Source organism: Myotis lucifugus, unplaced genomic scaffold (assembly GCF_000147115.1).
Source record: "Myotis lucifugus unplaced genomic scaffold, Myoluc2.0 scaffold_2404, whole genome shotgun sequence".
NCBI classification, from domain to species: Eukaryota; Metazoa; Chordata; class Mammalia; order Chiroptera; family Vespertilionidae; genus Myotis; species Myotis lucifugus.
The window spans coordinates 295-24,064 of record NW_005873452.1 but is presented as its reverse complement, the minus strand read 5'-3'; the positions used below and the strand labels follow the sequence as shown (position 1 = coordinate 24,064).

Below are 23,770 nucleotides of genomic sequence, written 5' to 3'. Positions count from 1 at the left end.
ACACCTTGCATCGGATGAGCGGAACCTCCTTCGCTGCTGTGGGTTTCCACACTGCGTGCACCCTCTCGCCTGTGATTCCGCTTGGCTGGCATATACCACTCTTAAGGCGAGCATTCTTCGCTGGTCTGTTCACTGGTGTACATATCCTCAGCACCCAGCGTATTGCTTGGCACTTGGTAGTTACACCGTACATCTTTATTGAATGGATTAAGTGCAGAGTAGGTATGGCCGTTGTCCGCATTTTGTAAGATGGGTAAACTGAGGCTTAGAGGGACTCACTTGCCCGAAGGCTGCTAAATAGTAGAGGCTTGGTGTTGCAACGGTTCATGGTGAGCTCTTTTCTTCACTCTGGTATCCGGATGTGCTGCTTTTGAGCAGGACACACTTAATATGTAGAGATTGGTAGGTTATCCTGCTATTTCGTGATGGGTGAAGAGAGAACTGTTTCTGTGATGTGTCACTGAGGCATAAAATCTTTTTCACTCCTAGTTTCATGATTTTAATCTACTAGCTGCTTATGGTTATACCAAAATCAAATACAACTGTTTAACAACAGATCTTAAAGAGGATAAACCTGCCAAGAAAGTAGAAGTTAATCAGATGATCTTTTAGGAGAAAAGATACCTTAAAACATCTTGAAAGATTGATTCCTAGGTTAGACCTTGATAGGTTGCACTGCTGGGAGGTTAGCTTGGAAATTGAGGTCAGTGCAGTTACTGACTTTTAGGCATTATGGAGGAAGTCAGGGAAATAAAATGTTCTCTATGCTCATGAGTTGTTTTTTAAATATATATATTTTTAATTTTTAGAGAGAGAATGGAAGGGAGAGGGAGATAGAAACATCAGTGATGAGAGGGAATCGCTGATGAGCTGCCTCCTGCACGCCCCTACTGGGGATTGAGCCTGCAACCAGGGCATATGCCCTGACCGGGAATGGAAACCTGACCTGGCTCATAGGTCGATGCTCGACCACTGAGCCACACCAGCCAGGCTCATATGTTTTGAGTTGAGATTTAGGTAGGAGATCAGAATGGAAACATGAATAATGTTTAAGAATTATACCAGCTTGCATTAAATAACAAGGATTTGTTGTAGAGAGTCCTTTATGATAGTGTTTTCTCTGCTAAGCTAAATAGTAGGAGAATAAAGGTAAAAAAAGCAAAGAGCTAGAACATCCAAATGAGGGTATTCCTTTCTGAGCTGAGGGATTTACTCTTATCAAGTCAACTGACAGAAACCCTGTAGAACAAGCATGTCAAACTCAAAGGCTAACATGGGCCAAATAGACAAGGTCTAAGTTGATGTGGGCCGCAAAAACACAAAGCTTCAATTTCATAGAAACGTAGGGTTTTATTTCGATAGAGACATGCTGAATACAAAGGCTGAAATAAATGAGTAATCGTTAACATAAAATAATAGAACATTTTTAATAAAAATTAATATTTTTTCTTGAACATTAACTTACCAGACACTGAATAACTGCACAAATTAATAAGCGTAACACAAATAAACCTATTTTTCTTGTTCTCCGAAACCAAAATATTTCCTGTTGCGCACACCAAACAAATCAGTACAAGACCAATGATGTGGCAGTTGACTGTTCAAATATTCGCTGCTAGTATTAATGGAGAGAAATGGTGTGCCTGCTCATAAGGTGCGTAAAGGAAATGAATGCAACACGATTATAGTAATCAGTCATTAGCGAACAATGTAGTTCGTTATTATGTATAACAGGATATTGTAAAAATTAAGTTATGAAATTTTTATTAAAAAGTTTCTTACATACCGTTATATTGGCTGGGCCACAGAAATATTTGTTGTGGACCACATATGGCCCGCGAGTTTGACATGCTTGCTGTAGGACATGAGAGAAAATTATCTGGATATAGAATTCTCACTGGGATGAATATGAGTTCAAAGAAATGTGACCAGCTCTTTGCCGCATCTGCTGCGAGGATGAAGACCATTCTCAGCAGTCAGACTGTGGACATCCCAGAAAATGTGGACATCACTCTGAAGGGACGTACAGTTATTGTGAAGGGCCCCAGAGGCACCCTGTGGAGGGACTTCAATCAAATCAATGTAGAGCTCAGTCTCCTTGGAAAGAAAAAGAAGAGGTTCTGGGTTGACAAGTGGTGGGGGAATAGAAAGGAATTGGCCTCAGTTCGCACTATCTGCCGTCATGTACAGAACATGTCAAGGGTGTTACACTGGGCTTCCATTACAAGATGAGGTCTGTGTACACTCACTTCCCCATCAATGTCATTATTCAGGAGAATGGTTCTCTTGTTGAAATTAGAAATTTCTTGGGTGAAAAATACATCCGTAGATTTCGGATGAGGTCAGGCATTACTTGTTCAGTATCTCAAGCCCAGACAGATGAGTTAATTCTTAAAGGAAATGACAGTGAACTTATATCAAATTCAGCTGCTTTGATTCAGCAAGCCACAATAGTTAAAAACAAGGATATCAGAAAATTTTTGGATGGTATCTATGTTTTTGAAAAAGGAACAGTTCAGCAGGCTGATGAATAAGATCTAAGTTGTCCAGATATAGAAACACCGAGATGCCGAATGATTTGTCACAGTTGTTTGTGAAATTATAAAGATGTACAATAAAAAAAAGAAAGAAATGTGACCAAATAGTCTTAAGGATTATGAGCTTTAATATAGGATAAACTGACCTGGATAAGCCCTTACTTACTTGCAACCCTTAAAAGAAAGGGAATCTATAGGTCTGGGTTGAGCTAAGGCAGTGGTTCTCAAACTTCAATGCTGCGACTCTTTAATACAGTTCATGTTGTGGTGACCCCCAATTTCATTGTTACAAATTGAACATAATTAAAGCATAGTGATTAATCACAAAAACAGCATGTAATTATATATGTGTTTTCCGATGGTCTTAGGCGACCCTGTGAAAGGGTCATACGACCCCCAAAGGGGTTGCGACCCACAGGTTGAGAACCACTAAGCTAAGGAATGGCTGCTTAGAAGTAGAAAAGATAAAACTCTGGGTGGGCTTTTTCAATCTTGTTTTCATGTTATAAAACAAGTCCTTGTTGATATGACAGGATCAAAAAAGAAGCTAGAATTCTCTATCTTTTTGGATTTTTTTGAGAGAGGGGAAGCGAGAGAGAGAAAACACCTATCAGCTGCCTCCTGCATGCACCCAAGCGGGGATCGAGCCCACAACCCAGGCATGTGCCCTGACCGGGAATTGAAATGGCAACCTTTCCATGCCAGGAGGACAGCCAACCAATTGAGCCATACCAGCCAGGGCTAGAACTCATTCTTCAGACTAGATTATTCCCAGGGTTGGTTTATTTATTCCACAAATTTCATTGACCCACTGATACTGAGTTAGGGTTAAAAATCAAACAGGATGGAGTTCTTTTTGCTATGAAGTATGCGTTTTAGGTAAAGTATTTGGCTTGAAATGAAGTGGAGGAACGGCCTAAGCATAATGATGTACTAACCATTGCCTGGAATCACTTCGGTCTTTTCCTCTCCTCTAACTTAGACTTTCCTGATTTCTTTTTAGGTGCTGTATAGAACTCCATTTGAGCTAGCCTCCTTTTCCTGAAGGATGGCGCTGTCGAAGAGGGAGCTGGATGAGCTAAAACCATGGGTAGAGAAGACAGTGAAGAGGGTACTGGGCTTCTCAGAGCCCACAGTCGTCACAGCAGCACTGAACTGTGTGGGGAAGGGCATGGACAAGAAGAAGGCAGCTGGTATGTACCTTTCTGAATCTTCTGACTGACCATGAGATGACCCCAAAGCCTGCTTTGAACTTTCCCAAAAGGATCAGGCTATATTTTTTTTCTTGCATTATAATGAAAATACCTCAACTGATTTTGCTTTTTCTCTTATTTCTTATTTTTGTGACATTTTGAATCTCAGACTGACTTCCCTTGACCACTGTCCTGAGTTACCTAAGTTAAACTTACTTAAGAAATATATTAAAGGGAGGTGGATACATTCAGATTCAGGTTGACATCTAAATATATAGAAGTTGTTATGAAAAGGTTGAGAGAGATAGATTTTGTTAATGATCATCTCTGCTATTTGGGAAAGAGTTAGAGAGATTTTTTTCATCCAAAGTTTGATGCTCAACTTAAATAGATTGCTCTGGCTATGCTACCTCCTACTCTGAAGAATTATAACTGTATTTTTACCTCATAGGGCGAAGTTACTCAGTGTAAGAGGATTTATGGGGATCCTACAAAGAACTTAAAAGATTTTCCTCCCTCAGGGATAAATTTCCAGTGTTGGTGTCTGTTATATGCCTAGTATTAGACTAAAGTACTCTTACCTTTTTAACCCTACCATCTCTTTTTTTTCCTTTTAGACCATCTGAAACCTTTTCTTGATGATTCTACTCTCCGATTTGTGGACAAACTGTTTGAGGCTGTAGAGGAAGGCCGAAGCTCTAGACATTCCAAGTCTAGCAGTGACAGGAGCAGAAAACGAGAGCTAAAGGTAGGTTACAGTTAACTATCTGATGAACTGGGGAGTGTTTTGAATGGTAACAAAGTTGCTGAGCTTACCTGGCTCACACTTTGATATCCACTATTAGAATACCTAATATTCAAGAGAGGTACTTAGAGCTGAAAGCAGAGGGGGTTAACTTGTATTATCACCATCTTATGGTAATGAACTACCTAAGTTCATGGGTTGACATATTCCAAGGAAACGATAAATTTGTCCTATTTTCATATACAGTTAGGGGTTTTGGTTCTCATGTTTCCCTATGTTTCTTTCTCCTCCTCCCCCCACCTTTACTACTACCTAAAAATTGATTGATCTAAGATTTTATGCTTCGATTTGCTTGATGCCTAATAGATTGCTTCAGAATGTGATTCCACTGCTACCTGAGTGTAGACCTTATTGTTGCTCCTTTTTAGAGGTTTCTCTGCAATGGTCTTACAGATGGAATACCTAACAACAGTTACTATTTACTATTTGTCTGGAGAGCCTGCCATTTTTCTATATAGCATCTTACTAGCCATCTGGCCCCATGAGTAGAGTACTTAATGGGACCATCATTACTCCCTTACCTCCTTCACTTTTTATTCTGTGGTTGCTGATTGGTCATGGCCTCTTTGAATATTTGCAGTATCAAGTAGCTGATCTCTATATATCTTTGCTCTCTGTCTCTATCTTTAAAAAAAATCTTTCTGTGACTTCTATCAAACCTTTCAAAGTGCTTTTGATACTTTGACTATCCTATTGCTTTTCCTGAGGCACAAAAGGTGAATAAGCAATGTCTGCTTGGTCCCTGGCCAGGCTATGGAACTAAGAGAAACAAACATTCATGCACTCTTTGTGTTTAGGGCATTGGAGGGTGGTCAGCGGAATAAGAGCTAGTCCTTGCCTTAAAGGAATTTGCTATTTAAGGGTTGAGGGTCGGGGGAGCACAACAAAATAATCACAAATTATAAAATATGAGTAGCAATTTCATGTAAATTTTAGGGTTGACTAGACTTTTGTTGAACTTTATCTTTAAAGGGGAATGCTTGATATACAGTGTACACAGATCTGTAGAGTGAACATGAGTTATGATAGGGCATGCTGCTGTATAAGTGCTTAGGTGGGATTAATAAAAACGGTTTCTTGAAGGAGGTATCTAGATAGCCCTGGGATATGGGTCCCTTTTTGGTCCATTCACGTCCCAACCCCACACAATATATTATGGGAGAGTCCTTTTTCTTGAACTGTAGGAGTTCCAGGAAGCGCTCACCCCTGGCCGAGGATATGTCCTTGCAAAACACGAGCCCTCCTAGTGAAGAGGGGATGTCACCCAAAGCCTGCCACCGGTGTGTACATTTGCTTTTTCCCATTGTCCCTTCCAGTTGGCCATTCTTGGTCCTGTTAAATTCACCTTGCAAGTTAGTCAACAATGAGTTCCCATTGTTTGATAAGAACAAAGTGTTATTGGGGAGTACTGAAGAAGAAAGAGAAAGCCCCTGTCCTGGAAGAGCTTAGATTCTAGTTGGGAGAAAGTACTAACATTGAAAGATGTAACACTTGGCAAGCAGAATGTAATTTTACATAGTATAAACCAAGCTATTAAGTGCTAAGAGAAGGCGAAACAACAGTTTGATCAGTATGGGATGAGATTATTAATGAGGAAAACTTCCTGGAGGAGGTGAGTTTTAGGCAGGAATTGGAACAGGGGTTGTGGGAAAGTTGAGGGAGAGCATTACACATATGGGCAGGAGCATTTGCAAAGACCTTGAGATGGGCATGTTGATAAGGACATGGGGATGAAATTTGCTTGACTGGAGTGGGTGAATGATGAAGTTGGGTGAGATGGTCCATTTGGTGGAGGGTCTAGAAGACTCTGGGAAATGCCACAAAATGTTGATAGGAACTAGGATGATTCTTCTCTTCTCCCATGGGCAGGGATACAACTCTTCTTTCATCTTGGGTTCCCTTAGGAAGTGTTTGGTGATGACTCTGAGATCTCCAAGGAATCATCAGGAGTAAAGAAGCGACGGATACCCCGTTTTGAGGAGGTAGAAGAGGAGCCAGAAGTGATCCCTGGGCCTCCTTCAGAGAGCCCTGGCATGCTGACTAAGCTCCAGGTTAGTATTAAGAAATGGAAACACCCCTGGCCGGTTTGCTCAATGGTTAGAGCGTTGGCCCGAGAAACTTTGGTTCCCGGGCAAGGGCATGTACGTCGGTTGCAGGTTCAATACCTGGCCCCAGTTTGGACTCCTGCAGGAGGCAATCAATCGATGTGTCTCTCTCGTGTTGATGTTTCTCTCTCCCCCCTCCTTTCTACTCTCTCAAAATCAATGGAAAAAATATCCTCACTCCTCGGGTAAAGGTTTAAAAAAAAAAAGAACTGGAAACAGTCATTTTGTGAGTTGGAGAAGCAAGAGATATGTGGATCCAGATTTACTGTGGCCTCGATGTGCATTAGCGTTTAGTATTGGGGAACTTTCATTTCCTGTTTTATGTTTCATCATTCCTTGGATTAACCAGGAGTATTTCAGTTGAAGGTTAATGAAAGGCATTTACTGAGCACCTATTATGTGGCAGGCAAGGTGTGTTACATAATGTCATTTACCTAGTTATCTACCTCATTGGGTCATTGAGAAAATTATTGAGATAATCAGAATTCAGCTTGATGGCAGAAGAGAATTTCCAAAAACAATTCAGAGAAGGTATAATCCACTTAAATAGTTTCAAGTTGACTTTTAATGTTTTTAATAGGAATTACCTGGTTTGTTTGTTTTTAATGGTCACTGTTAGACAATTTTGATACCTCATAAGCAGTAACTGTTTCTTACACCAGTTAAAATTTCTTGGGAGGAAATATATATGGATATATTCTATTGGGTAGATAGGTTTGCTTATATGATATTTCTGAAAGGAATGAAACTGATAATGATGTTTTTTAGTAGAGAATGAGGTGGAAGAATTCACAATATAAGCTTTTGTACTTCTTACATTTTGAACTATGTAAATATATTACCTACTCAAAAAAAAAATGTGTTGCCCTGGCTAGTTTGGGTCAGTGGCTAGAGCATTGGCCTGCAGACTTGGAGGGTCCCGGGTTCAATTCCAGTCAAGGGCACAGCCCAGGTTGCAGGCTTGATCCCTAGAGGGGGGTGTGCAGGAGGCAGCCAATCAATGATTCTCTCTCATCATTAATGTTTCTATCTCTCTCCCTCTACCTTCCTCTCTGAAATCAATAAAAAAATATATTAAAAAACGTTGCCCTGGCCAGTTCGCTCAGTGGTTAGAGTGTTGGCCGAAGACTGAAGGGTCTTGAGTTCAGTTCCAGTCAAAGGCACGTACCTTGGTTGTAGGCTCAATCCCTGGCCCGGTCATGGTGTGTGCAGAGGCAACCAATCAATATGTCTCTCTCACATTGGTGTTTTTCTCTCTCTCGGTCTCTCCCCCTCCTTTCCACCTTCTCTAAAAATCAATGGTGGGGGGGGGGGGGCGGGGGGGCGGGGAATGTCCTCCGGTAAGGATTAATAACAAAAAATGTTAAAAATAAATTTAAAGGGGGGCAGTGAGGAAACATTTGTAATACTTTAAGCAATAAAAAAATAAAAAATAAATAAATTAAAAAAAATATCTTGGAGTGCCCTGGCCAGGTAGCTCAGTTGGTTAGAATGTTGTTCCAATACTCCAAGGTTGCAGGTTTGATCTCCTGTCAGGGCACATATAAGAAGCAACTGATGAATGCATAAATAAGTGGAACAACAAGTCAATGTTTCTCTCTCTCCCCCCTCCCCAGTCCCCTCGCCCCACCCTTCTCTCTCTGAATATAAATCAATAAAATTTTATATATATCTATCTTGGAGCCCCTTGACACCAGTTCTCTTGGAAAATTTAAGAAGAGTTTATTTGATTGTGTCCTCAAGGAGTTTACAGTGACTATGAAGCAGGTCTTTGTATTGTCATCTCTGGTTACCCAAACAAGTAATTCAGGGACCAATAACCTGATTTAAAAAAAAAAAAAAAAAAAAGCATGATGATTTCTATTCTAGGAATAGAAGTTCTGTTATGAGTTTGCATATGTTATTTAAATGCTCACAATAGCTTTGGTAAGGTATGTGTTACTGTTTTTACCCCTTTTAGACACTTGGAGGTTTAGGGATTAAATACCATGTCCAAGGTCACACAGCATTAAGTGGCAGAGTTAAGATTCAAACTCAGGTTTCTCTGACTCCAAAGTCTTAGTCATCAAGCTATGTTACTACCTAACATACCAGTCCTCCCTTGGGAAGATAGGTTGAAAAATTTTAGTGCTTAGCTATGTAGATTCATCTTTACTAAATTTCCTAGCCTATGATACAGGCAGAACGTGATGTAGTCATTCAAAAAATGTTAAGCCTCTAGACCTGAAAGCCCTTTGGATTTAGGAACTTGTATGGGAGAAATAAAAAAGAGTCATTAACAGCTTTTCAACTCTCCCCTATTCCCGAGAGCAGATCAAACAGATGATGGAAGCAGCAACACGTCAAATCGAGGAGAGGAAAAAACAACTGAGTTTCATCAGCCCCCCTACACCTCAGGTATTATACCCAGATTACTCTGAAAAGAAGAATCTTTAACACAGAATTTCTTGCCATCCATTCAAATGAGAGTCCAGAAGTGCCTGCATGTTTCACTCCAGTCTACCACTGGGTGTGCGTGTGCGTGTGCATGTGCCTGTGCGCGTGTGTGTGTGTGTGTGCGCGCGCGCGCGCACGTGTGTGCCTGGGCGCTCACCCACCTACCTACCTGCCTGCCTAATCCATCTAATTCTGACTTCTTTTTACCCATCTCACAGCCAAAGACTCCTTCTTCCTCTCAACCAGAGCGACTTCCAATTGGCAACACTATTCAGCCCTCCCAGGCCGCCACTTTCATGAATGATGCCATTGAGAAGGCAAGGAAAGCAGCTGAACTACAAGCCCGCATCCAAGCCCAGCTGGCACTGAAGCCAGGGCTCATTGGCAATGCCAATATGGTGGGCCTGGCCAATCTTCATGCCATGGGCATTGCTCCCCCGTGAGTATCTATTTCATGGAACCCTGTTTCTGAAGCTTGAGAAGCAATAAATGCCTTTGAATGTCATTAATCCTCTTCTTCCAAGGAACCTAAGTTATTTCTCACAGTTACATATTTCTTACATAAACTCAGTAAATACCAGTTGAATTTATTCTTTTGGCTTCCCTGTTGCAGAGTTTATAATATTTCTATAATTGGTAGGACTGAGGTTAAGATTATTCATCTAATACTGAAGCTAGAAATAGAATCAGGTCTCCTGGTTCCTAACTCAGCTCTATCCAATAAACCACATTAGGTGAGACCATATCTGAGTGTTCTCTATAACTGGGTAAAGATGATAAACTTCATCTTTAGCATCTACGATTGGTATGGCATCCCTTACTGACCCAAGAATTCAGGAGTAAAGAAAGATAGGATTGCAAATTTATATCAATGTGATCTATCAGTTTGTTTAATCTGATTGTACTTTTTTTTTTGAAAGTCAACATGCAAAGTATATTAGTCAATTTTTCTTTCTAAGAAACCTTGAAATCTCAGTGCATTACAACAATAAACATTTATTTTCTTGCTCACAAGTGTGCAAGTCATCTTTGGCTCTGCTGGACTTGGCTCCAAGCTGTGAGTTTCGGTTCAAGTCTATTCTATGCATTTCCTCAATCTTCTGTGTCAGTGACTTCCAAGTTCTTCCTGTGATGGATCACAGTAGTGCGTTAGAGTGAGATATCTCTTAAGACCTTGGCTTAGAACTAGCACACATAGTTCCTTCCACATACATTCAATTGGCTAATGCATGTTGCAAGTCCAAGTCCAACATTGATTGTACTTTATATTCAAATAACCAGTTTGGTGTTTTCAGTCAAGAAATTATTACTCACGGGTTTATGTTCCCTATAATTGGGTAACCTGGTTGTGTTTGTTGGGTTTTGATTTGTTTTATTTTCTGTTTGCTTTTTGTTTGCCTTATTGTTCCACATGCAATTTCTTTCTGTGTGGGCTATTTTTCAGGAAAGTTGAATTAAAAGATCAAACTAAACCTACACCACTGATTCTCGATGAGCAAGGTCGCACTGTAGATGCAACAGGCAAGGAGATAGAGCTGACACACCGAATGCCTACTCTGAAGGCCAATATTCGTGCGGTGAAGAGGGAACAATTCAAGCAACAGCTTAAAGAAAAGCCATCAGAAGACATGGAATCCAATACCTTTTTTGACCCCCGAGTTTCAATTGCCCCTTCCCAGCGGCAGAGACGCACTTTTAAATTCCATGACAAGGGCAAATTTGAGAAGATTGCCCAGCGGTTACGGACAAAGGTATCTGGATAAGAATATAACCTAGAACTCCAAAGAAGTTAGGAAGGTGACAAAGGACATTGAATAGAGTCTTAAAATACTGTCAACTCATTTCTCTGTGTTTTAGGCAATTGGATTTTTAGCTGATTTGTCTTCCTAATTACATTCTGTTTAGGTGGAAATAAAATTGAGTTGAAAATTCTCCACATCCAAATAACAGTGGAGGAAGACAATCCAGAAAACCCTTTGAGTGATTGAGGAAAGCTATCCTGCTGTTAAAATTTACTGCAGACAATCCATACACTTGGAGAGTTGAATTGACTGTATATTCAATGAATTTTGCCTTGTTTTTATCTTCTCAGAATGAAGTTTTCATAACATTCAATTTCTGCACATTTGCTGCAGGCACACATTGGGTGAAAGTGTGATGAGGGTGAGATGTATTAAGTAAAGGATAAAATAAAGCAGAACAGCTCTTTTTTCTAAGCTTTCAGAAATTATGAACTAGTGGCAGTAAGTGTAAAGAGTTTAACAGGGGAGTGTTTTAAAATTTGGGATTCTACCACTCCATGTTTAATCTTCCTTTCTTGGTTTATCTTGTCCTTAGGCTCAACTGGAAAAGCTGCAGGCAGAGATCTCACAAGCAGCTCGAAAAACAGGCATCCATACTTCAACTAGGCTGGCTCTCATTGCTCCTAAGAAGGAGTTAAAGGAAGGAGATATTCCTGAAATTGAGTGGTGGGATTCTTATATCATCCCCAATGGCTTTGACCTGTGAGTTTGTTAGTTCCTTTTAATAAGACTAGAGTTTTAATGGGGGAGATGACACTTATGCATTAAGTAAACATTTAAAATCCAAGAGAAATAGGTAACTGTACACAAGCTCATATACTTAAAAAGAATATGTTGTATGAGTTATTTTTGTTTGTTTTTTTGGTTAATGTAGGAGAAATGGGCACAAACAATCTAAAAGAGCAGATCTATAAATTATTTGCTTTTGTTATATATTGCTCTTTATTTTTAGCATACTTGTTTCTTATATTTTTTGTTACTTATAATAAGTGTTTATGTTTCTTTAAGATCCAGTTCTAGAATAGAGCAAGGATTCTTAGTTGATGGGAGAGAGAATGGTTAATAAAGCATATAAGAAACATTTGGAAAAGGGTAAAGGGAGCCAAATATATAGTAACAGGGTGGTTTGACTGGATGCGGGGGCACACAATGCTGTATGCAGATTGTGTGTCGTGGAGATATACACTTGAAACCTATAGAATCTTATTAACCATTGTCACCCCAATAAATTTAATTTAAAAAATAAAAATGTTTAAAAAGAAACATTTGGAGAGCATTAATTATATCTGCTTCATCATCCTGATACATGGCTTTAGGAAACTGTATTTCAGCCTTTCCTACCCTTTCTTTGTCAACCAATTAATGTTACTAATTAATGTTACTAATGAGAGAATGTGGTATCTATCAGGGTGTTAGAGTAGAAGAAAGGTCGAGAATAACTGGTGTGGAGAGTGCATCCAACCTTAGTGGGACCCAGTTTCTCATCTTGAAAATGATGAGTAATGTAATTACATATTATAGATATGCAAATACTAAAAAGTGCTTGAGTGCATTATAGAGAGTGGATTTTTTCATTGTGTTTCTGAGACTCCCCCTCTCGGAATCATCTCTACCCACATATCCTGTTTTTTCTTCTCCCTCCAATTTTAGTACAGAGCAAAATCCCAAGAGAGAAGATTATTTTGGAATCACAAATCTTGTTGAACATCCAGCCCAGCTCAATCCTCCAGGTAATATATAGATTACCTAGTCAAGACTCAAAAGAAGTACTAACCAATAGAACTTTATATGACAATGGACATGTTTTCTATCTGTATAGTAGCCACTGTCCACATGTGACTATTGAGCACTTGAAAAACTGAGTTGCACTAATATAGCAGGGATTGAATTTTTAATTTTATTCAATTTTAATTGATTTACATTTAAATGGTACATGTGGCTAGTAGCTACAGTATTAGTGCAGCTTTAGAGCACTGAGGTCTAATTTCAAGAGGACCTCACTGATGTATATTACAAGTTGGGCTTTTGCCATAGTGTTGACTCCCAACTCCAGTCTTGTACACCAGCTCTAAATATCTGTCCTTCAATTTTTGTCTTTAGCCTTTCTCTCTCTTTATCATTATTGTAGCAAAGGTTTATTAGCACAGCCCTGGCCAGTTTTCTCAGTGGCTAGGGCATCAGCCCATGAACTGCAGGGTTGTGGATTCAATTCCCCGGTCAAGGGCACATTCCTGGATTATAGGTTTGATCCCAGGCCCCAGTGGGGACACGTGGGAGGTCACCAATCGATGTGTCTCCTTCACATTGATGTTTCCTTTTCTCTCTCTGTCCCCCCGCCTCCTTCCACTTTCTCTAAAAGTCAATGGAAAAAATATCCTAAAGTGAGGATTAACAACAAAAAAGAGTTATGTGGATTATAAAACACTTTAATGTTTTTATCAGGTTTGAGATGAACAGAGGAAATAATACCTCAATTAGTAAATTTGCTTGCCAATATCAGTATCTCCAGTAACTTCAGAAAAATAGATTGAGATCTTGAGTTCTAATACAAGGTATAATATTGAATTTTATTTAATCAGAGTCTAAAAATAAAACCTTACTACCTAAAAATAACCAAAACAATTAAAGATTCTGGTTTATTTGTTTGTTTGTTTTAATCCTTACTCAAGGACATTTTCCCATTGATTTTTAGAGAGAGTGGAAGGGAGGAGGAGAGACAGAGAGAAACATTGATGTGTCTCTCACATCGATTGGTTGCCTCTGGCATGCACACTGACTGGGAATTGAGCCTGCAATTAAGGTACATGCCCTTGACTGGAATTAAACCTGGGACCCTTCAGTCTACGAGCCAATGCTCTATCCACTGAGCAAAACCGTCTAGGGGTAAACTAAAGATTCTTTTAATGTGATTGATATAACACCAATGTCCCTCTAATATGCTTATTGCTTTAGTACATTCATTTTTCTGATTAACAGTCGACAATGACACACCAGTTACTCTGGGAGTATATCTTACCAAAAAGGAACAGAAGAAACTTCGAAGGCAAACAAGGAGGGAAGCACAGAAGGAGCTACAAGAGAAAGTCAGGCTGGGCCTGATGCCTCCTCCAGAACCCAAAGGTACATTTTTTAAAAGCAGGGATGAAAGGGTGGCATGTTGATCTCTGCAATTCTAGAGGAACTTTAGCATCTCTCTATATTCTGTTCCTCAGAATCATGTATTGGTTCTTCTTCCTTTTCCAAATTTTCTGTCATCTTTCCTTATTCAGATAGATTTTGAGTGAGCACTGTTATGTGTAGGATCTTTCACTAAATGCTGTTATCAGAGTGAAAATACCAAAGAAATTAAGGTCCCAAGGTGAAAGAGAGTAAATGGGGGATAAGTGTTGATGGAAGGAGACTAAACTTTGGATGGTGAGTGCACAATACAATGTGCAGATACTGTATTGTAGAATTGTACACTTGAAACCTATGTAATTTTTTAAAATATTTTTTTATTGATTTCAGAGAAGAAGGGAGAGAGGGACAGTGAGACAGAAACATAAATGATGAGAGAGAATCATTGATCGGCTGCTTCCTGCACTCCCCACACTGGGGATTGAGCCCACAACCTGGGCATATGCCCTGACCAGGAATCGAACTGTGACCTCCTAGTTCATAGATCGACACTTTACCACTGAGCCACACTGGCCAGGCGAAACCTATGTAATTTTATTGACCAGTGTAACCCCAGTAAATTCAATTTAAAAAAGAAAACAATAGCCCTGGCTGGGTAGCTCAGTTGGTAGAGTGTTGTCCTGATAAGCCAAGGTTTCTGGTTCGATTCCCCGTCAGGACATATACAGAAATCAACTAAAGAACGTATAAATAAGTAGATCAACAAATGGATGTTACTCTCTCCCTCTCTCTCTCACTCCCCTCTCTCTCTAAAAAAATTAACTAAAAATTTTTAAAGTTTCTTTAAAAAGAATAATAATAACTAAAAATAATAAAATAAAAATAATAAAAAACAAGGACATTTAAAAAATTAAGTTCCTTGTCTTTTATAAATTTAATGCATGCCAACTATTTAGATTAACTGTGTGAACATCCACAAATACTGAGTTAATTGTATGGTCTTTTCAAGGTAGGAGTTCCTAGAAGAAGTGAGTTTTCAGCAGATTTGAAATATGTAAACAATATGAATTGGTAGAGAAGAGAGGATAGGTTATCCCAGCCGGAGAAGCGATTTGGGAGATTGATTTCTGTCCTCTCTCCACTGCAGTGAGAATTTCTAATTTGATGCGAGTATTAGGAACAGAAGCTGTTCAAGACCCCACGAAGGTAGAAGCCCATGTCAGAGCTCAGATGGCAAAAAGACAGAAGTAAGTGCCATGGGGTTGGGTGGAAACCCAGGGCAGGTATTTTTCCCCAAACTTTACTGGGGGATCCACATTTGAAGGGAGGGGAGAGTCCTCCGTTGCTCTCTCTTTCCCTCAGCCCTGCCTCTGATCTTCAATGCCTTTCTCACTTGTGGATGTCCTTCCTGTCACGACAGAGCGCATGAAGAGGCCAACGCTGCCCGAAAACTTACAGCAGAACAGAGAAAGGTCAAGAAAATTAAAAAGCTTAAAGAAGACATTTCACAGGGGGTACACATATCTGTATATAGGTAGGTGTTCAAACTGGCAGCCTTTCCCTTAGAACATTTCCAAGTCCTTGAGGCAGAATCACTGTGGTCTAAAAGCATACCTAACATCAGCCCCTACTCCTTAAATGACCTTAGTGTAAAGAGTTAGTAAATCTTTTACAATGGTGAGGGTTAAAGGCTTACTCTTCTGTGTCTGAGGCTTCTTAGTGGACCAGTAATATTTCTGAAGAATGAATGAGTGAGTATATCTGTTCAGGCTAAGATGTGAACTAAAGATCATCTATGATTTTTGAAGCATAAAATACCCTATTTCTCCAGGAAGCATTAAAAGTTTCTTCAGTAACTATATCCTTATCCTGATGTATTGCAGTAACCTTTTACCGATATTCCCACTCCAAAATGCACTTTATACAGTGTAAATATTTTTTACCTTTGTGTTGATTTAATGTTTTTATTCTCTTACATTGAGTACCTGTGTGTCTTCTATTTTTTTAATGTTTTAGTAACTAGTTCTTTATTATAAAAGTGATATATTTATTATAAAAGTAGTGAATCCTTGTTCAGATTAGAACAAGGGGAAGTCCCCTTCCTATTCTCTATCCCTTAGGACCGTTCACTATAGATAATTGCTACTAACAGTTTTTCATGTATCCTAGAAATTTTTTATGGACAGCATTGTAACTAAATTCTAAGCATCTAGAGTAAATTTTGATTACATGTTATTTGTTTTAAGGTAGAGTGCTAGACTTTGGAGAAGTATAAGACAGTAGAAATATGTCTAGACTCATCAGTTCTACCTTTTAAGCATTAGTATACTAGTATTTGCTTACTCCAAAGACCTTTGTTTTTAGACAGAAAATCATTTTGGATTCATCTTTTTATTTGCCATTCCATTCAGGCAGCTACCGATGCTAAAATGAAAGCCATAACTAAACTTTCCCTTCTCCAGAGTTCGAAATTTGAGCAACCCAGCCAAGAAGTTCAAGATTGAGGCCAATGCTGGGCAACTGTACCTGACAGGGGTGGTGGTACTGCACAAGGATGTCAACGTGGTAGTAGTGGAAGGGGGTGAGTCTGAAAAAATTGAGGGAGATTGTCCCCAGGCAACCCTGTGCCTTGAAGTGATTAGCATGGTGGGAGAAAGGAGAAAAAGATACTATTTTAGAACCATACCTGGGTATAATATCCTGGGCCTCTGCTTTGTGTTAATTGGAGTAAAAGGCCCTAAGATATGATTCCTGGGATTGCTTCAGCTACCATATTAATGTCAGCATTGAATGAGCTCAGAGGTTATTTTCTACCCCACCATCTTCCACAATTTTGGCAAAACTCTTCTTTTCTGTTTCCAGGCCCAAAGTCCCAGAAGAAATTTAAGCGTCTTATGCTGCATCGGATAAAGTGGGATGAACAGACATCTAACACAAAGGGAGATGGTGAATGGGGGTTAGAGGGGATTAAGTGGGAGTTGGGGTGGTATTGTGTCCACTCATCAATTCCCCTCCTGACGTTCTTGCTAACACTGGATAATGTTCAGGAATTTTAGAAAGACCCATTAGGACTATGAATATGCTAGACATTCATACATGGTCATGTGTGCATTGTCTATTTTATCCTTTATTTTAAATCCTCACTTGAGGATGTTTTTATTGATTTTAGAGAGAGGGAGAACCATCCATTGGTTGTTCCTGTTTGGGATTGAACCACCATTTAGGCATGTGCCCTGACCAGGAATCAAACCCACAACCTTTTGGTGTGTGGGACCATGCTCAACTGACTGAGCCACATGGCCAGGGCTGTTTTTTAATTTTTTTTTTTTTAAGGGGTGGAGGGAGAGAGAGAGAAAAAAACATCAATTTGTTGTTCCATTTATTTATGCATTCATTGGTTGATTCTTGTATGTGCCCTGACTGGGGATCAAACCTGTAACCTTGAATGATGCTCTAACCTACTAAGCTACCCAGCCAGGACCTTGTCTGTGTTGTTTGTGTGTGTGTGTTTAATTTGAGAGAGAAACATTGATGTGAAAGAGAAACGATCAGTTGCCTCCCTACGTGTCCTGACCAGGAATCGAACCTGAAACCTTTTGGTATATGGGACAATGCTCCAACCAACTGAGCCACCCAGCCAGGGCTGTATTATTTTTTGATAAAAAAATTTTTAAGGGGTTGAAGGCAAAAAAAAAAAAAAAAGATTTTCAGATCAAAAAAGCTTCCTGCTTTGTTCAAGAAAATGTACTTTTCATTCTTTTCCCAACTTATCAAATATGTATATTTGAAATCCTCTTGGCCACCATTCTTCCATCAGTATTCATTATTTTCTTTGAAAACTTTGGTTGGCATTTAACATACAGAGAGCCTTATTTTTTTTACTTTATTTTACGTAACATTTTGGTCTTAAAGTATTTTTTAAACTTACAAAGTTTATTTTTTTAAAAAATATATTTTTATTGGTTTCAGAGAGGGAATGGGAGAGAGAAACATCAATGATGAGAGAGAATCATGGGTCTGCTGCCTCCTGCACGTCCCCTACTGGGGGCCAAGCCTGCAACCTGGCCATGTGCCCTGACAGGGAATTGAACCGTGACCTCCTGGTTCATAGGTCGATGCTCAACCACTGAGCCATGGTGGCGGGGCACAAAGTATATTTTTTACTATAATTGACCTATATTTTGTTTCATAAGTGTTCCTATTTTTGTTTGACATATCTGCCCTCCTCCATTAGACTAAAACCTCCTTGAGAATGGACTCTTATGTTGGCATATGAAGCCTGGCTCTCAAAGTGCTCATGACAAGTTTTTATTTTTAATTGTTCGTTTTATTTATCTACTTATTCCCAGTATCTGGCACAACTCTTGACACATAGTAGGTGCTCAATAAATGTTTGTTGAATTAACTAATTTTCCTGCCTATTTAAAGCTTTCAGCCAGAACCGGTTTGGCTCAGTGGATAGAGCGTCGGCCTGCGGACTCAAGGGTCCCGGGTTCGATTCCTGTCAGGGCCATGTACCTTGGTTGGGGGTACATCCCCAGTGGGGGGCGTGCAGGAGGCAGCTGATCGATGTTTCTCTCTCATTGATGTTTCTGGCTCTCTATCCCTCTCCCTTCCTCTCTGTGGAAAATCAATAAAATATATATATATAAAAAAAAAGCTTTCAGTCTAATTTGGGGTAAAGAGAAACAGAAGACATTTGATCCCAACTCATGGTAAAGGGTGACAATATTTAAAATAATTTGGGTAGATTTGAACATTGTTTGTTTAGAACCTAAATTTTGGTCTCTAGTCTATATCTAGAGCAAGACTTAGCTATATTGTCTTTTCCAGATGATGAGGAATCTGATGAGGAAGCTGTGAAGAAAACCAACAAATGTGTACTAGTCTGGGAGGTAGGTGATTCTTTTTTTTATTTAATATATTTTATTAATTTTTTTTACAGAGGGGAAGGGAGAGGGATAGAGAGTTAGAAACATCGATGAGAGAGAAACATCTATCAGCTGCCTCCTGCACACTCCCTACTGGGGATGTGCCGGCAACCAAGGTACATGCCCTTGACCGGAATCGAACCTGGGACCCTTGAGTCCGCAGGCTGACGCTCTATTCACTGAGCCAAACCGGTTAGGGCAAGGTGATTATTAAACACTGAAGCAGAACTTTAATTCTTGATTGTTTGTACTATTCAAATGGAGTGATGGAATGGTAAAATTAAGTAATGACTAATCCCTTAAGTAATTTGTGTTTCTTGATTTTTGGGGGGAGGGGGGAGGGAATTTATTGTTAAATGTTTGGTAGCAAATTCTAACTCATTATATTTTAGTTAAATTGAAGATCATGTTAGTATCTGCCATCTGGAAAAGAGTATGGAAAACCAGTGGCAAGATCACAAATTCTCAGTTGAGCTATTTCATGGTCACAGATGAGGCCTGTAAAGAGGGAAGGTAATTGTTGGGTTTTCCTTTGGACGGACACAGTAAAAGAAACACTGAACTTAATATAAAGCTGGGGAGTCTGGGCAGTACTACTTATTAGCTGTGCAACTGGGTGAGGCATGTTTAACATCCAATACTATTTTATGTAAATGTAATTTTTCCCTCCCTATTGTCAGGTATTTTGTTGTTTGTTTGAGAACCTAATTAGATTATTTATGTAATTGTACTTTGTTCATTGTAACTAAATCACTCTTCAAATAGAACTTTTTTATGATTATACAGTTTTTTCATTCCTGAAATCTTAGTGAAGCAGTATTAGTTCTGAAGAATGAATGAATGAATATGCTTATTCAGACCAATTTGTGAAGTAAGCATTGTTCTCCTGTTTTGAAGCATAAAATATCCTATTTCTCTAGGAAACATTAAAAGTTTTTTTTTTCTCAGTAGCTATCTGTGTCCTGATATAGTACAATAATCCTTTTATTCCCACTCCAAAATAGACTTTATACATTGTAAATATTTTTACCTTTGTGATTATTGTTTTCATTTTGTTCTTCTGTATTGAGTTCATGTGTACCTTCTATTTTTTATTTTTATTTTTTAATATATTTTTATTGATTTCAAAGAAGAAGGGAGAGGGAGAGAAAGATAGAAACATCAGTGATGAGAGAGAATCATCAATTGGCTGCCTCCTGCAAGCCCCACAATGGGGATCAAGCCCGCAACCTGGCATGTGCCCTTGACTGGAATCGATTTTGGGACCCTTCAGACCTCAGGCCAACACTATATCTACTGAGCCAAACCAGCTAGGGCAATTTTTTAAATGTGCTCATGTATAGTAACTAGTTCTGTATTATAAAAGTAATGTTCTACAAAAGCAGTGAATGCTTAATAAAATAAATTCTAGCCCTAACGGGTTTGGCTCAGTGGATAGAGCGTTGGCCTGCGGGTTGAAGGGTCCCAGGTTCGATTCCGGTCAAGGGCATGTACCTTGGTTGCAGGCACATTCCCTGTAGGGGGTGTGCAGGAGGCAGCTGATCGATGTTTCTCTCTCATCAATGTTTCTAACTGTCTATCCCTCTCCCTTCCTCTCTGTAAAAAATCAATAATATATATTTTAAAAAAATAAAAATAAAATAAATTCTAACAACAAAGAAAAGCACTTACTGAAATAGTTCCCTTTTGATTCCCTGATTCTTTAAGACCACTCTTTTATAGGTAATTGCCACTAATTGTTTTTCATGTATCCTTCGTTTTTGTTTTTGTCTCATAAGTCCCCACCTGCATATTTAATATCCTGCCTTTTCATCTCTTCCATTTATCTGAGTGTCCTCAGAAATTGTGTCTCAGGTTCAAAAACAAGCCAAGTTCTGCTCTAGACTCCTTATTGGAGTCTTATCCCTGGAAGTCTCTTGAGGTAGCACTTTCTGACTTGTTGCTACTGGTGCCTTTTGTGAGAATGCGCTTCCACCCAGTGTCTTTTTCTATTGCAGTTCTCTGGAGGTCGTCCCCCTGGCTCCCTTTTCCCTCTCCCCCTTGTCCCTCTATTCTTCGTCACTGGGCCCCAAAGCCTCCTTCTTGTACACAGGGTCTCACTAAGTCTTGTGAAAAGAGTCCTTTTGGCCTCTGGTTCCCTAACACCTTTGTCCTAAAAAGACCAAATTTAGTCTTTGAGGCCTGGTGGGAGACAAGTTCATCCCATCTCACCATCCATAGTCCTTCCAGACTTGCTCTTCCACCCAAGCACCAGAGCACAGAACTCCTCTTTTTCCACTCAGTCAAAAAAGACCAACAAACCCGTATGCATAAATTCATGAAAACTCATGCAACATCCAAGGAGGTGGAGATTAGAATTTCTTTTTACCATCAAATCATATTCAGCTAGGCACATTGCTACACAAGTGCTTAGGTTTTATGAAAGAATATCTGATTTAAACTAGAAATTGCAGTGTCGTTATTACAAATTTTGTCTCTTTCTCAGGGTACAGCCAAAGACCGGAGCTTTGGGGACATGAAGTTCAAACAGTGCCCTACAGAGAACATGGCTCGGGAGCATTTCAAAAAGCATGGGGCTGAACACTACTGGGACCTTGCGCTAAGTGAATCGGTGTTGGAGTCTACTGACTGAGACTACTGCCAGCCCTTGCCTCCACCCTCTTGCCTATGTCTCTTTAGTCCTCTCCCTTATGCTACTTCCCAACCCAGCCCACTTGTGTGTGTGATCTCAGAACGGTGCCAAGCTGACATTGGGACAAAGGGAGAACACATTGCTCTCTTCCCCTGTCGGCCTGGTGCTGCCCTTTACTCCCCTTATGTGTATATGATTAAAGAGTTATTTTTAAAATTTGTATGATATTTTTCATACACTCATAGGTTTTGGAGTTTGGGTCTTCACGTGATCTTTTCTCCAGACTCCTAGCAATTGCTGTGGAAAAAGAAAATTTTGCCCTTGAAGCTTATGTATATATGAATGAATGAAAGGATGAATGGGTATATATTTTTGAGGTCTAATGGAAATTTTCTGGCCTCATCTTGGAGCAAGAGTGCTAAAACGGTTTTCCTGGAGCAGAGTGAAGCAAAAAGAGGTGTTAAGTAGGTGAGGGGGAAACAAATGAATGTCCATCTCTCAGCCTTCAATAGAGTCAGGAGGTAGACAGATTACTTCTGGTCTTGGCTAAGTAGTCATTTAAAAAAATATTTTATTTTAGCCCTAGCCGGTTTGGCTCAGTGGATAGAGCATCAGCCTGCAGACTAAAGGGTCCCGAATTTGATTCCGGTCAAGGGCACATGCCTGGGTTGCGGGCTCGATCCCCAGTGTGGGGTGTGCGGGAGGCAGCTGATCAGTGATTCTCTCTCATCATTGATGTTTCTATCTCTGCCTCTCTGAAATGAATAAAATATATATATACATATATATATATATTAAAAGTCTTCGTTCAAAATTTTTTTTATTTTAAAATGTTTTTATTGATTTTTAGAGAAAGAGGAAAGGAAAGGAAGAGAGAAAGAAACATCGATCGGTTGCCTCGTATGCACCCCAACCAGGGATTGAACCTACAACCTGGACATGTGCCCTGACCAGGAATCAAACTGGTGACCTTTCAGTGCATGGTACGACACTTAACCAACTGAGCCACACTGGCCAGGGCTAACTATTATTAGCAGGAAATGAAGTGGATGCAGAGGGAACATTGAAGGAGGATATTATGGGTCAATTTGTAAAGTGGAATGGGAATTTAGCGTTATTTCCTCTCTTTACTGATTTTAAAAAATCCACAATCCTTTTCCCACTGATAGGTCTTCAGAGGCAATAATGCATAGAGCCATCATCTATGATAACAATGCCTTCTGAATTTCTTCCTGAAGGACCAACCTTTTAATGATGGGATCCATGTTTTTAAACTTTCAATACTCAGTCAGTTTCTCAGGAATCATCTCTAGAAGCTCCTCAATGTCATGCTCATCTACACCCAGGTTAAAGTTGTTTACTATTTCAACCATAGCCTTGTTGATTTTTGTTTTGTTTTTTTAATCCTCACCTGAGGATATTTTTTCCATTGATTTTTAGAGAGAGTGGGAGAGAGAGGAAAAGACAGAAATATCGATGTGATAGAAACACATCTATTGGTTGCCTCCTGCACGAGGCCCGACCAGGGCCCGGGCCAGGGAGGAGCCTGCAACCAAGGTACGTGTACTTGACCAGAATCGAATCCAGGACCCTTTGGTCTGCATGCTGATGCTCTGTTCCATGAACCAAACGGGCCAGGGCGCCTCGTTGATTTTTATAACCTCCTTATCCTTGGGAAACACTTTCACATCATAGATGAACTTCTTTAGTGTCTTCTTAAAGGATGCTGTTCATACACTCCTTTGTTACCTCACCCCAAGCCCAAGCCAAGTCCTTGATGCAGTCATAGATGTAATTCTTCCCGAATTGCATTAGTGTCTTCTCAGTGTCTTCCTCAGTTGCAGCAATAGCCTGGGAAAAGGTCCTCTTCAGGTAGTAGCCCTTAAAAGCTATTGTAACTCCTTGATTCATTGGTTGGATCAAAGAGATAGTGTTTGGAGGGAGAAACACCATGTTGCTATTGAGATGAAGATCACCAATAAAAGGAGGATGTCTGGGAGCACTATCAACAGTAAGCAAAATCTTGAAAGGTATATTATTCTCCAAATAGTATTTCTCTATTTTTCTGGCATAGCAATTCAGGAAGACATCTTAGAAGAGGAGCTGGTCATCCATGACTTGTTACTGCTTCTGTAGTACACTGGCACTGTATGCTTCTTGATATGCTTGAAGGCCATGGTGGTCTCACTTTGCCAGGTCAAAGGTTTTAATT

The 23,770-nt window shown here is 39.7% G+C and overlaps 1 protein-coding gene and 1 pseudogene across 3 annotated transcripts; both read left to right on the top strand.

Moving 5' to 3' along the window:
- Positions 1-1,861: 1,861 nt before the first annotated feature.
- On the top strand, positions 1,862-2,536 carry LOC102439639 (annotated as a pseudogene).
- Positions 2,417-21,774, top strand: LOC102439968 (U4/U6 small nuclear ribonucleoprotein Prp3). 3 transcript variants are annotated; one of them, XM_023749020.1, is made up of 16 exons: positions 2,417-2,537; positions 3,541-3,730; positions 4,348-4,478; positions 6,440-6,586; positions 8,954-9,037; positions 9,295-9,515; positions 10,521-10,827; positions 11,414-11,580; positions 12,529-12,608; positions 13,855-13,998; positions 15,143-15,242; positions 15,416-15,529; positions 16,458-16,576; positions 16,858-16,941; positions 18,829-18,890; positions 21,412-21,774. In XM_023749020.1, the coding sequence occupies exons 2-16, from the start codon at positions 3,586-3,588 to the stop codon at positions 21,556-21,558; spliced, it is 2,052 nt and encodes a 683-aa protein (XP_023604788.1). In that variant the 5' UTR covers positions 2,417-2,537; positions 3,541-3,585; the 3' UTR covers positions 21,559-21,774. The 3 variants fall into 3 exon arrangements, with proteins under 3 accessions (XP_023604788.1, XP_006108535.1, XP_023604789.1); XM_006108473.3 differs by lacking the exon at positions 2,417-2,537 and adding an exon at positions 5,720-5,815 and having other exon boundaries at positions 3,539-3,730; XM_023749021.1 differs by lacking the exons at positions 2,417-2,537; positions 3,541-3,730 and having other exon boundaries at positions 4,347-4,478; positions 6,405-6,586.
- The last annotated feature ends 1,996 nt before the right edge of the window (positions 21,775-23,770 follow it).